Source organism: Trichechus manatus, unplaced genomic scaffold (genome assembly GCF_000243295.1).
Source record: "Trichechus manatus latirostris isolate Lorelei unplaced genomic scaffold, TriManLat1.0 scaffold00027, whole genome shotgun sequence".
NCBI lineage: Eukaryota > Metazoa > Chordata > Mammalia > Sirenia > Trichechidae > Trichechus > Trichechus manatus.
This window is the reverse complement of record NW_004443963.1, coordinates 8094631-8112624: the sequence shown is the minus strand read 5'-3', so window position 1 is coordinate 8112624 and position 17994 is coordinate 8094631. Positions and strand designations below refer to the sequence as shown.

The following is a 17994-nucleotide window of genomic DNA, read 5'->3' as shown; positions in this document are numbered from 1 at the left end:
ACTTATGTCTATAATCCATTTCAAGTTAATTTTTATATATGGTGTGAGGTAGGAGTTGATATTCAGTTTTTCTATCCAGTTACACAGATATCTCATTGACTGAAAAGACTTCTCCTTTCACTGCTGCATTGTCTTGACACATTCATTAAAATCAACTGCCCCTAAAACTGTGGTTCTATTTCTGGCCTCTTGATTCTGTTCCATTGACTTATATATATGTCTACCCTTACGTTGATATAACATTGTCTTGCTTATTGCAGCTTTATAGAAGTCTTCAAATCAGGTTGTAGAAGTCTTCCAACTTTGTTCTTCTTTGCAAAAATTATTTTCAAAATCTGCCCCTCATTTCTTAACTTTCAATGTGCTCAAAGATTCATGCATTCATTCGTTTATTTGTGAAACACTTATTAAGCACTTACAATACTCTATCACTAAGCTAGGCACAAGGGACACAATAAAAAAAAAAATAACACAGACATAGTCCCTGTCCTCAAGGAGTGTATAATCTACAGTCTGGGAGGGAAGGTAGCCTTGATCATGATCCACAGTGAATAGGAAAAAATGAGGAAAGAAGTTAGTTTCAGTTGAGAGGAACTTTAGTAAGTCTTACAGACAACATTCATAGAACATATAATGTAACCTTTTATAAGTTACTCAACCAAACTTGGATTCAGTTTCCTTGTAATGAAAAAAAAAAGTATGCATTATGCCTCATAGGATTATTGTAATGATTAAAAGAAGAAATGTATGTAAAGCATTTGAGTACTCAAAAGTTGCAACTTTCATTACAGTTAATAATAACAATATTAGCAGTAATAATAATAATATACATTCCATCACCCTGCAATATCACTACCTCCAACTCTAACCCTAAATACTGAACTTTAGTTTTTTCTCCGTAACTATTCATTATCAACATCTCAATCTCAGGAAACACCACATAGGCTCATTTCTAAAATAGCAATAATGATTTAAAGAAAATTTTAAACCAACAGCAGAATTCTAAAAAAGGATTGCCAGGGATCATTTAGCCAAGGTGTCTTTTCATTTATTTTGTACCCTCAAATGGATAAAGAATAAATGTGATTAAAAAAAAAAAAAAATCCAAACAGAAAGTAGGGGAGAGGGCTGCAGAATGAAACAAAATTTTATGAAGATCTTTGTATGTGTTTTACAATCTCAAAATCATCCAGCCTGTTTCCGATACACCCCACTGTACTGTAAAGTAGAGACCCAAAAGAAGAAATTACCTGCTCAGGAATAGAAGCTATTAAAAACAAAAACGGAAGCAGCATTAGGTCTTGAGTTTAAAAGAAAAAAGTCCCAGTAATTTGGAGTTGAAGGCGGAAGGGGTGACAAGAAGCTGGGGGAGGCAGTTATGGGATGCATATTCATTAACTGAGCTGATAGTGACTGAAAGACCCTTTTAAACAGAAGAAAGTGTTCCACTAGAGGATTGCCAACTAATAAAACAGGCAGGATATGAAAGCGTGACTCATGTGAACTTGGCATCAGGTGCCAACGAGAGCACACACAATGCAGCTCCAACACAGCCTTGGCTTGTCCCGCTGAGTGACCAGTGGATCTTACAATTTCCAGATGTCTACCTGACTTCTGGCTCTGACTGGTCACAACAAACAGCCAAGTCCACAGCAGAGAGAGAGGCGCTTCTTAGTACAGCACATGAAGACACTGTGTGGAAACTCCAACTTTATCAATAATTTAAAATAAAGAGGTTTAAGAAGCACCCTCTTCTGGTGTTTTATGCTGGATTACAGTCCGCTCTCTCATGTACAAAGTAAGGCTTTCGGTCTCTGTGGTTTCTGCTAGCCTTGGTCTTTTTCTGCAGAGGGACAAAAAATGACTTTCACTTCTTCACTCTAAGGGAGAGGGGCTGGTAGTGAATGGTAGACAGCAAATTTTCCAGATTGGTTGGAATATTTAATGAATTATTTCTGGGCTACTGTCTTCCACTTTCCACATGGGCTAACATACTGATGAATAGTAATGAAAATATTATTTCAGAAAATCCACACAGAATCTCTGTGAGATTTATATAGTCTCCAGCAATGGTTCATATCTAAAATGGGATGGAGTGTGAATTTTAGTTATCCGCTGTCAAGACTGCATGGGATTAAAATGCCCCAGAGAAGTGCTCCTCAAAGTGTTAGGTCTGCTTTACAGACCGGGTCTCTGCTGTGGGTTTTCTCTCTCTGCTGTCCTTTCTTCTTTTGTGATTTTTTCATACAGACCTCACTCAATACTTCTGCAGCTATTTCAGAGTCCAAAGAGAAATGTGGCCATGGTATATACCAACTTTAAATGTACTTTTATATCACGGCTTTTCTTTCCAGTCAGGTATTTTATAATAACAAACAGTAACAAAGGCTTTTTTTTTATTACTTAAGATATTCAGTGGCTTTTGTCTTCCTAGCGTCAGCAGTAACGTCAGAGGATCGTATCCAAGGAGCTAAATGTGCAGGACCCAGGGTCAGAGCAGCTGAATACACCAACCTCAGAAAACACAGACAATGAATTGCAAATGACACTCAAAACAAAACGTGAAAAAAAACCTTCACACAGGAAACTACAAAAGAACTCTACAGACACTGAATTGGCTTTCTGTACACACTGATCCTGCTTAACTGTGTGTGGTAACTAACCAAACGCTTCGGATACTCATGGCCACAAAACACTTTTTTTTTTGGTGGGGAGAGAGGATTATAAAAATAAAAATATTATTTCCTTCAAGTCTTATCCTTATTAAAAAAAAAAAAAAGATGCACTAAGTGGAGATAGACGCGGCTCTTTCTGTTTCGATCTTCAAACACGCTAAAGAGTGGCATTAGTGATGACGTGATTGGTCTTCCGTTAATTCTGCTGAAGGTTCTACACAAAACGTGTATTGTTTCAGCCAGGATTCACATCATGAAACAAAATGGTTTGGTAAATCCAATAGAAGTGATAGCCCTTTCACCACACACAGGGTTCAGTACTGTATATTTCAACTTGTTAGCAAGTCAGAAGCACAAGTGGGAAATCAGCCTACACTGCTGCTGAGGATGAATGGAAAAAGCTAAATTGATGAGTTGCTGTTTAGATTTTCCCACTGGGAATTACTCTGAACTGTCCAGGCATTACATCATTCAGGTAAATGGTAGCAGGACAACATGCTTTTTATTTCTTCCTGGCTAACCAAAGAGCAATATAAAAACTGGAAAAGAAATATATACTCTCTACTAATAATGAAGAAATAAAAAAAAAGCAAAAACCAAACTCATTGCCATTGAGTCAATTCCGACTCACAGTGACCCTACAGGACACAGCAGAACTGCCCCATAGGGTTTCCAAGGAGCAGCTGGTAGATTCGAACTGCTGCCTTTTGGTTAGTACCAGCAGCTCTTAACTACTGCCTCACCAGGGCTCCAATGAAGAAAGTGAAGAAATAGGATTCCTCAATTGTTACGCTGTGATTAATCACAGCTTATTGTAACTGGGAAGCTCACTGTGTCCTAGTTGTTACCCAAAGGCAATGCAAAATCTTTCCCTCAACATTTTTACATTTCCTTATGAAGCTCACTTGTAATATACTTTAAATAGAGATAAAAGTCATACTGATGTGTAAAAATGGTGTGGGGGACAGCTTCTGACCTCTAACTTCGCCAGGGATGAGGAGAATCGAGATCAACAGCCTAAGGCTGATTGCTGAGGTGGAGATCAGACATATCTCCTCTCTCCAGACACCAGCTGTTCCTCTCATAGCACTCTCTACTTCTCTGCTGGGTTCGAGAATTCATTTCAATTGCCACACAGAATTCACAGGCCATACAACTATGGAGTTTATTAGAGAAGTGTTGTTCTTGTTAGGCACCTTCAAGTTGGTTCTGACTCACTGCGACCCTATGTACAAAAGAATGAAACACTGCCCGTTCCTGCGCCATCCTCACAATCCTTGCTATGTTTGAGCCCGTTGTTGCGGCCACTGTGTCAATCCATGTCCTTGAGGGTCTTGCTCTTTTTCACTGACCTCTCTACTTTACCAAGCATGATGTCCTTCTCCAGGGACTGGTCTATCCTGATAACATTTCCAAACTATATGAGACATAGTCTCACCATCCTTGCTTCTAAGGAGCATTTTGGCTCTGTACTTCTTCCAAGATAAATTTGTTCATTCTTCTGGCAGTCCATGGTACATTCAATATTCTTTGCCAACACCATAATTCAAAAGGCATCAATACTTCAGTATTCCTTTTTCATTGCCTAGCGTTTGCATTCATACGAGGTGATTAAAAATAACATGGCTTGGGTCAGCGCACCCAAGAGTTCTTTTGCAGCAGATCTGCCCAATGCAATGCGTCCTTTGATTTCTTGACTGCTGCTTCCATGGGTGTTGACTGTGGATCCAAGTAAAATGAAACCCTTGACAACTTCAATCTTTTCTCCATTTATCATGATGTTGCTTATTGGCCCAGTTATAAGGATTTTTTGTTTTCTTGATATTGAGGTATAATACATACTGAAGGCTATAGTCTTTGATCTTTATCAGTAAGTGCTTCAAGCACTCTTCACTTTAAACAAGCAAGGCTGTATTATTTGCATATGGCAGGTTGTTAATGAGTCTTCCTCCAATCGTGATACCGTGTTCTTCTTCATATAGTCTGGCTTCTCGGATTATTTGTTCAGCATACAGATTAAATAAGTATGGTGAAAGGATACAACTCTGATGCACACCTATCCTGATTTTAAACTATGCAGTATCCCCTTGTGCTATTCAAACAACTGCCTCTTGGTCTATGTACAGATTCCTCATAAATACAACTAAGTGTTCTGGAATTCCTATTCTTTGCAATGTTATTCATAATTTGTTATGATCTACACAGTCAAATGCCTTTGCATAGTCAATAAAACACAGGTAAACATCTTTCTGGTATTCTCTGCTTTTAGCTAGGATCCATCTGACATCAGCAATGATATCCCTGGTTCCACATCCTCTTCTGAATCCAGCTTGAATTTCTGGCAGCTCCCTGTTGATACACTGCTGCAGCTGCTTTTGAATGATCTTCAGCAAAATTTTACTTGTGTGTGATATTAAAGATATTGTTCGATAATTTCTGCCTTCTGTTGGATCACCTTTCTTTGCAATGGGCATAAGTATGGATCTCTTCCACTTAGTTGGCCAGGTAGATGTCTTCCAAATTTCTTGGCACAGATGAGTAAGTGCTTCAGCGTTGCATCCATTTGCTGAAACATCTCAATTGGTATTCTGTCAATTTCTGGAGCCATGGTTTTTGCAAATGCCTCCAGTGCAGCTCAGACTTCTTTCCTCAATAACATCGGTCTTGATCACATGCTACCTCCTGAAATAGTTGAATGTTAGGGCGTAACAGGTTACAATTCAGGATGAGGAACAACTCAGGATATGGTTCTTCAGTCAGGACTGCCTCTTTTCAGCCATGACTGCAGGCAAGCCTTTCTCTAACCCTCAACCTCTAGGACTCCTGTGCCCTGCTCAGGTAAGTGTTACAAAGCTCTTTAGCTCTGCCAATAAGTGCAGGGCATGTCACTCCACCGGGAAGCCCACTGCACCCTCTCACACTGGCGTCCTGGTTCCACTGCCGCCATTTCTCTGCCACTGCTTCTCACCATGTTGCGCCGCCTCCAGTGTTACAGCTCTGTCTTCTTGTTCTAGGAGGTTCTTAGTGCAGGGACCCCAGGTCCAAAGGACGTTCTCTGCTCCTGTCTTTTCTTCTTGGTAGTAGTGATGTCTCCCCTTTTCTACCTCTGGGATGGCTCATTTTAAGGCTAGTGGGATGGCAAAACTGACCAATCCCCTTGGTTAGGGCTCCATACACCTTATTTGCATGGTCCCACTCCCACAAGGATTCTATGCACCTTATTTGCATTATTAGCAAGTTGTTCAATCCTCTTGGTGGGCCACAAGCACTTTATTTGCATAGTCTCACCCAATCATTTGGTGGGAGTTATAAGATAATGGTGAGAAAGGCTATATAAAAGTGATCAATCACTGCATGATGTCACAGATATATATGAAAGTAAAATTTATTAGGACTTAAATAATTTTAAAACACAGTTCAGAAAAAAGTTTAATAAGTGCAACTTTTTTGCCTTGTATACTTTCTGTATCACCTTCAAGATAAAATCCAAACTCCTTAACATATGGCTCCTTCCAAGCAAACCTCTACACCCATCATGTACAAAACAGCCATACCAGAGTACCAAGATTCTCCCATACAATGCCTGCTTACACTTCCATACCTTAAAAAACCCTCATTGTCTTTCAAGATTCAGTTCAGTTCTATTCTTCAGAAAAACCCATTCTCTAACCTCAAGTGATGTCCTTCCTCTGATTTCCTGAGATCCTGGCTGTTGGTCTACTCTAGCACTTATCACACTATACTGAACTACTGCTTTATTTGTTGGTTTCTCCCAATAGACTGCAAACTCCTGGAGTACAGAATTCTGTTTTCAACTCTGTATCTTTAGGCTCCGCCTCCATGCCTAGTCTGTAGCAGATGCTCCATAAATGTTATGGATGGATGGATAGGTGAACAGATAGATGGATGAGAGGAAAAAGAGAAAGAAGAAAAGAAGATGAACTGAGAAACTAGTGTGACACGAGTCAGAAATTTTCAGGCAATATAGTAGCAACTGCAAGGATATAATGGGTTCAATGACTGTCACCCAGACAATTACTAGACACATTCCAATCACACTGTACGTATTTATCACTATTTTTTCTCTCTCCCCTCCCTTAGCCTTGACTTTTTCTGCTTTTTCTTCCACCTCTCTTGATTAACAATTTACACTTCATAGGGCTTTTCTCTTCATACTTACTCTTCATACTTCTGTGGTAGTTATTATGTGTCCCTTTGTTTTGTCAAGTAATCAAGCTCAGAGAGGTTTTCTCCAGTTTTGTTTAAGCTTTGCACGTAAAAGGAGCCCTTGCAAGCACTGCAGAGGTCCACAAACAACCCTCTGAGCTATAGCTGTTACCATCACTAGATGTGGTCAAACATGCAATTCTAGTGAAGTCAGAATAAAAATGTAAGTCTTTTTCCCAAGTATTTAGAACCAAGTTCCAGAAAGAAATCTTACCCATTGCTTGTTTCCCCATGGCACACTGGTACGTGTTTCTTGGGGACTGGTTATGATGAGGGTAGGGGATCAGGCCAGCACAAACACCGAGAAGAGTGAAGGGTTCAATCTCCAAATGAGTGGTATCTCTATCAAGTCAATTAAGAGTTAGACATCTTAGGCATCAAATACTAAAATAAATGTCTCTTAAAGGGTCTTCAATGGATTTATAAGACAAAATTGATACTAGTAAAACTGATAAAATACTTGAAATACTTAAAATGTAAGAAAACATAAGAAATTACAATAATTTTTATTAGTGATAGAAATACAGGAGAAGAAAGACAATATGAAATATCTATACAGACATTAAAAAATAAGGCATTATTACATACTAAGTAATAAAAACTCTTATAAAGCAATTGCTATATTGAGCATATAAGATAGAATCAACAATATCCACATAGATGAGTAATCTGCTTTTCCAATTTACATCAGTGAGACAGTTTTATCACCATTTTAGAGGAAGGAAATATCCCCTTTAAGAGAGCCACAGTGATCAATACTATAGTCAGTAGCCAAATGTAGCTATTGAGCACTTGAATTGTTAGACTAGTGAGCTGAGGAACTTAAAAAATCAAATTTAAATAACTCAATTCAGTTATTTAAAAATTTTAATTATGTTTAAGAAGCCCTGGTAGCGGAACAGTTAAGTGCCTGGCTGTTAACCAGAAAGCTGGCGGTTAGAACCCACATAGCAGTTCCGTGGGAGAAAGATCTGAAGATCTGATCCCATAAAGATTACAGCCTAGAAAACTCTATGGAGCAATCTACTCTGTTATAGGGTCACTGTGAGTTGTAATCTACTTAACTTCTCCCTGAAGTGTTTAAGCATATCCTTAACAACTTCTCTATAGTAAGTGTAGAGAGAAGTGATTTCCAAGATAACCAGATCCCAGCCCATCATGGAAATTCAGTATAGTTGCAATGTACCTGATAAAAGGTCTCCCATTTATCCAGTTATCTGTCTGTTTTTCCCCCCAATACACATGTACTGAATTACGTCCACGGTTTGGTGAGAGAGGATGTTTTCCATGTAGTTCTTAGTTTGAAGAATATAGTTGTGACCTTATGATCCGGCAGAGCCCCAATCCTTTCAGACACTTTAGGCCTTTGTCAGCAGGGGAGTAAAGAGCTCTAGGTTTGGTTTGTTTTTTAAGAGCATCAGTTTAAAGCTACATTTTATAGCTTAGAATAAAACAAGAGTTTGTTTCAAACATACTGTTTTGTTTAAATATTGACCAAGTTGACATTCCCAATATAAACAAAAGTCACTTTTTCAGATATAAAAGTCACTTTTTCAGATATAAAAGTTGAGGTAAGCCAAAAAATGAAGAAGGAAGAAAGCTGAAGTCTCTCTTTTCTTTTTTTTCCACGACAACAACATATATAAGATCATATATTGTTCAATAATTATTGAAAAGTCTAAACATTCTGGATTCTGATTTTACAAAAAAAGAAAGGTAAATTATTATTATTTCCTTCAAAGTCATAACCACCCTAAGATTCTATCCTGAACAAGAATTGGGAGACTTCCTATTTACCATGCATTAATCCAGCCTTAAATCCAGCTCAAATTAAAACTAAGTAACATAGTGCTTTTAATAGTAGAAAAATTGGAAACAGCCTAAATATTTATCAACAGGGATCAAATTAAATAAACTATATATATGTAGGCAGACAATGAAATAATAAGTAGTAATTAAAAATAATAAGATACATATTAAACATTATATGTATATAATACATCATATACATATATATACACTCCAAACCAACCAAACTCATTGCCATCAAGCTGATCCCAACTCATAGCGACCCTAGAGGACAGAGTAGAATTGCCTCATATGGTTTCCAAGGCTGTAATCTTTATGGAAGTAGACTGCCATGTCTTTCTCCCACGGAGCAGCTTGTGGATTTGAACCACTGAACTTCCAGTTAGCAGCCAAGCACTTTAACCACTGCACCACCAGGGCTCCATATACATACAGAAATATGGAAAAATGTCCATAATATACTTTTAAGTTTAAAAATCAAGTCACTGAAATTATGTTGCCATTGTTTTACGTATATACATCGTGTGGGATCACGTACATATATTTGTATTCACTTAGAAAAATATCTAGAAGAGTACATACTAAACTATTAGCATTGGCTACTTCTTGAGGATAGAGTTTGGTGGGATGGGGAAGGTAAAAGATTAATTCTTTTTACTTTATATGTTTCTATATTTTTTTAAAATTTCATAAGTATAATTATCTAATACAAAAATTCTGCATACTTATGTTCATTTATAGCAATGAACAAAACAGATTAAAAACCCTTGCCTTCCAACATTTGAAGAAAATTCTGATAATTTTCCAGAAGTGTTATAGGACACTAATCCTCAATTCCAGGAATTCTAACAAATCTGAATAATGGAAAAGAAATACACACTTGGATACACTGTAATAATCTGAGGAACACCAAAGATAATGTGATTATTTTGAAAGCAGCCAGAGAGAGAAGACAGATCATCTTTCAGAAAGGAAGGTATGACCTTTTGGTTACTAGTTGAGCGCGTAAACATTTGTGCCATGCAGAGTCTCCTTCTATAATCAGAATATGTTTTAATTATGGTTATTAAAGATCCTACTTACTTATTAATTGTATGTTCATAGAGTGCGATGTTACAGTCATTTTCTTCATTCACATCTAAATATTCAACCAGACTCTCATGTAAGAAATCTTCAAAATTCCTGGGAAAATATTGGTGAAACACATTATTAAAAAGCATGTAACTACAGTATTTTATATGTAATAGCAAAAGATACTGGCTTTTTTTAGGCCTGAACCATTTTTCTCTCCTAGGGAATATCAATACACTGAAGAGATAGCTAGAATATGCTATTCTTGGATCAAAGAATGATCACAAACTGCTAAAACAAAAATAGCAAAATGTCTGTGATTCTTGTCAATCTGGTCCACATTTCTGAAAAATTCACACCAATCTAAACAAATTTTCTATAACTTAAGAAACTCCCTCTGATGAAAGACTCACATTGTCTGTATCAACATATTGCTGTAAGTCCTTCTTTTACTAGAAACACTTAACCCTCATGATCTAAAATGATAAATACTTTACAATGTCCAAGTAGGTTAATATGGAGAATACATTTGTAATGGGCTGATATATTGGTGGGGAGGAATTAAGAGACTAAAAATGAAAATACAATTTTCTTAAAAGCACAGCTCGGATAACATTACTGATGAATAAATCATATACATAAGCATTAAGGAGACCGATAAGTTTGGTTTATTTACCTGTAGCCCTGAGCCAGCTCCTCCATATGCTTATCTGTTACTGCAGGCTTCTGTTTCTTAACAATTATGTAGGGTCTAGAAGGGGGAAAAATTCATAGCAGTTCAGCTGAAGAATTAAGTTGGCAAGTAAGTTTATGACAGTGAAATGAGGGAAAATGTAGATACAGTCAAACTCATTCCTGGGTTGCTTTAAGACACCAGGTATTTTCTTGCACGTGTAAGTATGTGTGGGCCTGTTCGCTCTCTTTCTCTCACATATGTCGAAGTTAATTTATGTATATGTACACATGCACATGTACACACATACACATAAGTATCTTAGAAAACATTTGGTCTTAAATGAAAAGACAAGACAAAAATGATACTCAGAAAAGTCTAGAGAAGAAATTAAACCTTTAATGTCATATTTTTTAAAATGGGTAACTGATCCTACCAAAAGCATCTCCTGATTTCACACTGGGAATATCTGATACACTACCCATGGGGTCAGTAGACAAACAAGCCCTGTCATTGAGAATAATAATGGCGTTTTGCAGTGAGGGTCCTGGAGAATATCCAGGTAGTTAGAGTGGTCTGATTTAGGATAAGCATCACTTGACTAGACTAGCAGGTCACTTAGACCTACATATGACCAAAAAGAGTGGCTCTGAGTTTGCAGAGAACAGGGCTTTCTTACTTTCTTGTTTTGGTGCTGTAATGGGTGTGAGGTAGAAAGAGCCTTCTGTCTACACACTGTTAGATTGACCTGTAACTGTCAGTGGGGACTGGACCATCTGAAGGCTTCGCCACCCCGAGGAAACATGGATACAAAGGATGGCATGCGGCACCGAAACGTCAAGGGCTGTTGCTATTTGGATAAGCAGCTCTTACAGGGAGGACCAAGTGACCACAAGACACTTGTGCGTTCTGCCCTAAAGTCCAAATAACTGAGGGCTAATGAACACTTTTACACAGTTCAGAAGAGGAGCTGCACAATTACAAAAGGGGGACACAAGCTGCTGAAAAATGAACTGGATGAGCTTTTCATGGAAATCAATGTTACCTCAAGATTCTGGCTGCTTCTTGGTGGGGAAGTCGAGCAAATCTGCTGCCTCACTCTGGGGCTGCCCCTTAGCTCAGGGTAAGAGACTCAGAAGTGATGACAGAAACAGGAGTGGGCAAGAAGGAGGGGATCGCATTTAGCTACTTCAGGTGTCCTTCACTCAATAAATTCTACTAATTCTTCCTGCAGGGTCTGTGTTGTGCCTTTATAAAATCACCTCTAAAAAAGAATTCATTTTCTTTTAGAATATGCCATATTATGCTGGGTATGATGAAACAGAAAAATCTTTTCTAGAGTGAGCTAGAAAATCATTGTTTTTTCCTCCCCTAATTGGATCATGTTGTTAATAGCTATAAATGAGCACTTAGTGTGTGTAAGGCAACCGAAAAGGAACTTAACACAACTAGTTCTCAGGATAATCCTACTTAAGCATTATTATTTCTATTTTACAGCCAAGGAAACCAAGGCTTGGCGACCTAAATAATAAACTCAGAGTCACACAACTCAATCAGCAGGAAGTTAAGATTTGAATTAGGTATATCATCAGTTAAGAGTTCTTTGGTGGCAAAGAACTCTAGCTAATTTAAGCAAAAATGGAATTTACTGGAAGGATAAGAATAGGAATAGGATAGCTCACAGGCTCAAAGAAAAAGGTGAAACACTCAGTCTCGAAAGAAAAGGAAGTAGAGGAGTCCCAAGAATCCACAAAACAAGAAGTAATGAGCAGTCTCTCTCGTGTTACTGTCAGGATAGATCAGTTCCAACAGTTCTCCATCTGTGAGCTACCCTATTTGGGATTCAAATTCGCTGAGGAGAGAGTCTGACTGGCCTGGCTTGAGTCATACGTCTAACTTTTGGCTGGGGAGGAGAGGGCACCTGACTGACTGTCTCAAGAAGATTGCCAGTGGGGAAGGACAATGCCCAAACGAAAATGAGGCAGGGATATCAGAAGGGGAAATGGATGCTGGAGAGACACAAACGTTGGCAATGGCAAGTTCAGCTCTGACTGACTTCCAAGACAAAGCTCTCTCCACCACTCTACACTACTGCCAGCTCACTGTCTTCTGTCTTAACACCACCTGAGATCTACCAAGAATGCCTACAGGGAACAAGGTAATGCCCTCCGCTGATGCCCCTGCAGATCCCCAAAGACCAGATCATACGTTATATTCATCTTCATACCCCCAGCTTCTAGACAGTATCTGTGCATTATGTTGTTGTTGTTGTTGTTAGGTGCTGTCGAGTCTGTTCTGACTCATAGTGACCCCACGTACAACAGAATGAAACACTGCCCAGTCCTGCGCCATCCTCACAATCACTGCTATGTTTGAGCCCACTCTTGCAGCCACTATGTCAATTCATCTCATAGACGATCTTCCTCTTTTTCGCTGACCGTCTACTTTACCAAGTGTGATGTCCTTCTCCAGGGACTAGTCCCTCCTGATAACATGTCCAAAGTGCTTGAGATGAAGTCCCACCATCCTTGCTTCTAAGGAGCATTCTGGCTGTACTTCTTCCAAGACAGATTTGTTTGCTCTCTGGCAGTCCATGGTGTATTCAGTATTCTTCACCAACACCATAATTCAAAGGCATCAACTCTTTTTCAGTCTTCCTTACTCTTGTCTAGCTTTCGCATGCATATGAGATTATTAAAAATACCATGGCTTGGATCAGGTGCACCTTAGTCCTCAAAGTGACATCTTTGCTTTTTAACACTTTAAAGAAGTCTTTTGCAGCAGATCTTCCTAATGTAATACATCATTTGATTTCTTGACTGCTGCTCCCCTGGGTGTTGATTGTGGATCCAAGTAAAATGAAATCCTTGACAACATCAGTCTTTTCTCCGTTTATCATGATGTTGCTTATTGGTCCAGTTGTGAGGATTTCTGTTTGCTTTATGTTGAGATGTAATCCATACTGAAGGCTGTAGTCTTTGATCTTCATCAAGAAGTGCTGAATGAATAGAGGGATCCCACTTTTCTATTGGACCTAATGTTGTTTTCTTTCTTCATGCCTCCAAGTTTTAATTCTTGCCATTCTTCAGCCTTTCTCCTTTCCCTCTTTATCCAGGTAACACAATCCTATTCATCCTTTAATGCTCAGTTCATATAAATATTGTGGATAAAATCATGATTGCTGGAGTCAGATGAATTCAAACAACTTTCAAGTAAAAAACAGACTCCACCGCTATCTTTCGGTATGTTACGATGAACCTCAATTTCCTCATTTGCTAAAGGAATATAATAATTCCAACCTCATAGAGTTGCAGGTAGTTAGTGCCTTACGTGTAGTACATCTATTAAAACAATAAATAGTGCCTATTATTTATTATTTGCATAAATGATTATTCTTAGCAATTATTTCTGCCTCTGAGCTCTCTGAGGGCACAGACTGCCTTCTGTTAATTTCTGAATCCTCAGAATGTAGTAGGCATATTCTTAAAGTATTTGCTAACTGAATTAAATTTATCTTAATAATGAAAGAGGCTGAAACAGCTTCAAAAATAGAAACCAGTCTATTCGTTTAGAAAGTAAACGTAGAGAGGAGCCCTGATGGCGCAGTGTTTAAGAGCTCGGCTGCTAACCAAAAGGTCGGCAGTTCGAATCATAGAGAGATTCTTAAAAACTCTTAGCAACACATACCTGCACAGCCTTCCTCCGTCGGAGGAAATATAGACACAGCGATCTGTAAGATTTGTTGAGATGGAAACAAATTCATTGATATAACCTGCTCTTCGCATCAGTCGAAATGTATTCACCAGCTTCTTATGGTCTCGAATGACACCCAGGATGTTACCTATGCACCAACAAGTGAGAATATATAAGACAAAAATGAAAAACAAATCTAATCTGATTAAAAATACTGATTCAATCAAAATAATAGGCAGCATCAAGTAGTCATTTGAAAATATTTTATTAAGGCCTGAGGCCAGCCCACAAGGCCGCAGGGAAGCAACATGGCAGAGTGGTAAAGGGTGGTCCAAGGGACCCAGAGTCTGAGGCCAGCCCTACCATATGCTGGCTGGGTAACACGGGCAGGTTGGCCTCATTTTCCTCATCTGTCAGCACAGTGCCAGGAGTGTATACTACGGGCCCAGACTGTCTGGGTTTGAACATGACTCTATCACCTCCACGGGTGGTTGTGAGGAATAAATGAGTTGATCTATGGAAGGCACTTAGCACTCTGCCTGGCACCTAGTGACAGCTACTGTGACACTGTTCTTGTGATCCTTGTTGGTGAAGTGAGGAAAATGGACTTTGCCTCATAGATTGGCATGAGGATTCAGAGAGGTACTAGGTGAAAGTGTAGAGGGGCTCACTAAATGTTAGTTTCTGGGATATACTAAACAAGGCAATCGATGAATAACACTGCTGAGGTTCTGACCTCTTTCCTTCTCACCAGCCCAGATGGTAAAGGGTTAATGCCTTCCAGAGAAGGAGGAAGGGGGTGAAGAAAAGAGACAGTAAGCCAAATGGTCAGGGATGAGCCCCACAGCACACTGTTGAGGGGAACACGCACACAGACCGCCAGACCAAAGGTTGAAAGGACAAAGGCACACTTGCTGCCCTTGTCTCTAAAGGACTTTTGAAGGAGGTGGAAGGGGTGTGTGAAAGGAGTAACTGGAGTATGAGCCAAAGGAAGGGGGCTCTCTTGCCTCCAGTTGTTGAAATATCAATTGCCAAATAGCTGCACAAAAATCAACTGCTGGAAGGGCTGATCTGATTATTTTTGCAGAATGACTCAGACATTTAACTTGTACTTAAATACACCATGCTGAGCCTTATCCCACCATGGGTATGCTAGCATCTGTGAAAGGGAAGAAAGCAGCCCATCTCTGCAATGTTACCCTTTAGTTATGATAGCTGTATATGCTTAGAACCGGGATAAACCAGCCAATGGAATAACTGTCTCTATTAGCATTTTTTTCTACCACTAAAGGTTAACCTGGGCCCAGAATTAAAGCGTATCTGTACTTTCAATAGATGGCAATAATGGATCTCCTTCCTCTTCTCCACAGGTCATGTAAGATCAACATGTCCCTGGAACAGACTCACCATTGAGGAAGACGAGGAACACATTTGGGTAAGAGAGCTCTTCCCCACATAATAAATTCACATCTTCTACTCCCAGGTTACTGGCTAATTTAACAATGGGCCCATCTTCCATGTCAGTGGTGATGTGTGTCATAAGAGCCAAGTTTTTAACCAAACCACAAGCCTAAAATACAAAAGATAGTCATTTCTAAGAATGAACACTAGTAATACAAAGTACAGTTTGTATCTGTAAATAGTTCACTACTGTGCTGGTGGCAACATAAAGCAGTACAACCTTGAGAAGGACACTTTGGTCTCTCATGTAAAAGTGATACAAACATACATACCCTTTAACCCAGAGGAACTTACCTAAGATGATACCTAACATTTAGCCATAAAAATGCTCAGCACAGTACTATCTGTAACTGTAAACAATGACCACATCATAAATGTCTAACAAAAAGAAACTGATTACATAAACTGTTACTCCCAGACTATGGAACATCATGGCCGTGAAAAGGACAGTGTATAAAAACAGTAAAACACTGATAATCTCAGCTACATAAAAATATAAAATTTCTAGCAAGAAATGGGAGGTATTCTATAACTGGTCATACTCTAAAGTTTCCTTGGTTATGAAAAGTAAAGAAAGACTGAAGAAACTGTTCAGATTAAAGGAGACTAAAAGACATGACAACTAAAAGCAATGTGTGATCCTGGACCAGAAAGAAAGACATAAGTGGGATAACTGGCTAAATTTGAATAAGGTCTATAGATTATAGTATTATTATTTCACGAGGTTGATAACTGTACTACAGTTCTGTAAGATGTTCACATGTGGGGAATCTAGGTGAAGAATTATGGAAATTCTATGTACTATTTTTGTAAGTCTGACATTATTTCAAAATGAAAAGGAAATAAAAAATATTTTTAAACTTTTATACAACCAAAAAATTTGAAAACACAAATATGAACAAGGATGAAATACAGTAAGCTGAGAAAAAAACACTTGGAACACATGAGTTAGGTAAAGGTTATATCCTGAATTTTTAAAAGCCATCTGCCACAGTAAGGCACAAAGTAGGTACTTTACTGAAGTTAGCCGAAGTACTCGCTGGGAAATTGTTTCAAAGTTCAAGAGGTGTAAGTTGTGCAAATCTGACAAGTGCCATAATTTTAGTGTGAATTTCCATATGGTTTAAGATAAACTAGGAGAATAATAATAATTTCTAAGAATCAGAACTCTGCATGGACTCCTACTTTTTACCTCTTCCAAGTTTTAACAAATCCCTACACTTTGGAACCTATGACTTTTACTTGTTATAAAATTAACTGACTGATTCATTCAGCATATATATATGCACAAGAACTCTCCTCTGAATTAGGCTCTGTGCTAGGTGCTAAGGATACAATGGTGACCCTAACAAGGTTCCTTCATCCAGAAGTTTACAATTTAGAAGGAAAAGAAACAAGTGAAACCAATAATGATAACACTAGGAAGTAGTAGGTCTTACAGAAGCATATCTACTTAAACTCTTTGGATTAGTGTTAAGGTAATTGCTTGTGTTTCCTATATAAGTGAGTCTGAATCGACTTTAGTTCTTGAACTGTGTGCTCCTAATTGGCTGCAACTGTGTCTGTGATTTCTTGTAAGTACACCAAATGAAACTGAGAAGTTGCTCAAAAAAAGTTCCTCATGAGCATCCACGGTGACAGGTCTCTCAGTTTCCCTTTACACTCTCATCCTCTCTCCACTGCATGGTTTGATTCTTGAGATAAACTAAAATAAGCAAGAGAAATGTGGACCATGTTTCTATTTAGGTAAGATTCTGAATCAAATGCTTCTGTAGGTACTAGCTTTAGAGCAATACCGACGCAGTCCTAACAAGCTGCATCAATACTTCTCTGCCAGCGAAACGGCTAACCAACAAAAGGATATGTCCTGGGGTGGGGGGAGCAGACGCCAAACCCCACCAGTTGGTATGACCTCTCACACAGCACAGAGCCACCTTAGGTTCCTTACCTCTCCCTCAGGAGTATCCGAAGGACAGAGCATCCCCCACTGAGATGGCTGGAGGGATCGCGGACCACTCACTTTTCTTGTTTTTTCAAACTGGGAAGAGATTCTTGTCATCATGCCCAGTGCAGATATATATGACAAGCGAGACAGCACTTGAGTCACACCTTGGCGGTCCATTTTAAATCTCTTTAGAGACCAATTTCCCTGTAGGGAGAAAAAAGCCATAAGACTACTACTAGTTCATTCATAATGTTGCCTGATACTTTATAGTCACTCTGAGGAGTTCATCATAGAACTACTTATTTATGAAATTGTTGTTGTTAGGTGCCGTTGAAGTTGGTTCTGACTTACAGCAACCTTATGTACAACAGAACGAAACACTGTCTGGTCCCGTGCCATCCTCACAATCATTGCTATGCTTGAGCCCATTTATTGCAGCC

At 38.8% G+C, this 17994-nt stretch overlaps 1 protein-coding gene across 1 annotated transcript in view; it reads right to left on the bottom strand.

The window, feature by feature from the left end:
- POLR3B (RNA polymerase III subunit B) overlaps nt 1-17994 on the bottom strand; it is a 150421-nt gene that overhangs the window by 46482 nt on the left and 85945 nt on the right. Inside the window, exons 13-18 of the mRNA XM_004374017.2 lie at nt 17558-17758; nt 15556-15718; nt 14143-14296; nt 10459-10533; nt 9795-9893; nt 7117-7244 (exon numbers count right to left, since the gene is read on the bottom strand). Coding sequence (XP_004374074.2) covers nt 7117-7244; nt 9795-9893; nt 10459-10533; nt 14143-14296; nt 15556-15718; nt 17558-17758 — 820 coding nt within the window. The remainder of the gene's footprint in view (nt 1-7116; nt 7245-9794; nt 9894-10458; nt 10534-14142; nt 14297-15555; nt 15719-17557; nt 17759-17994) is intronic.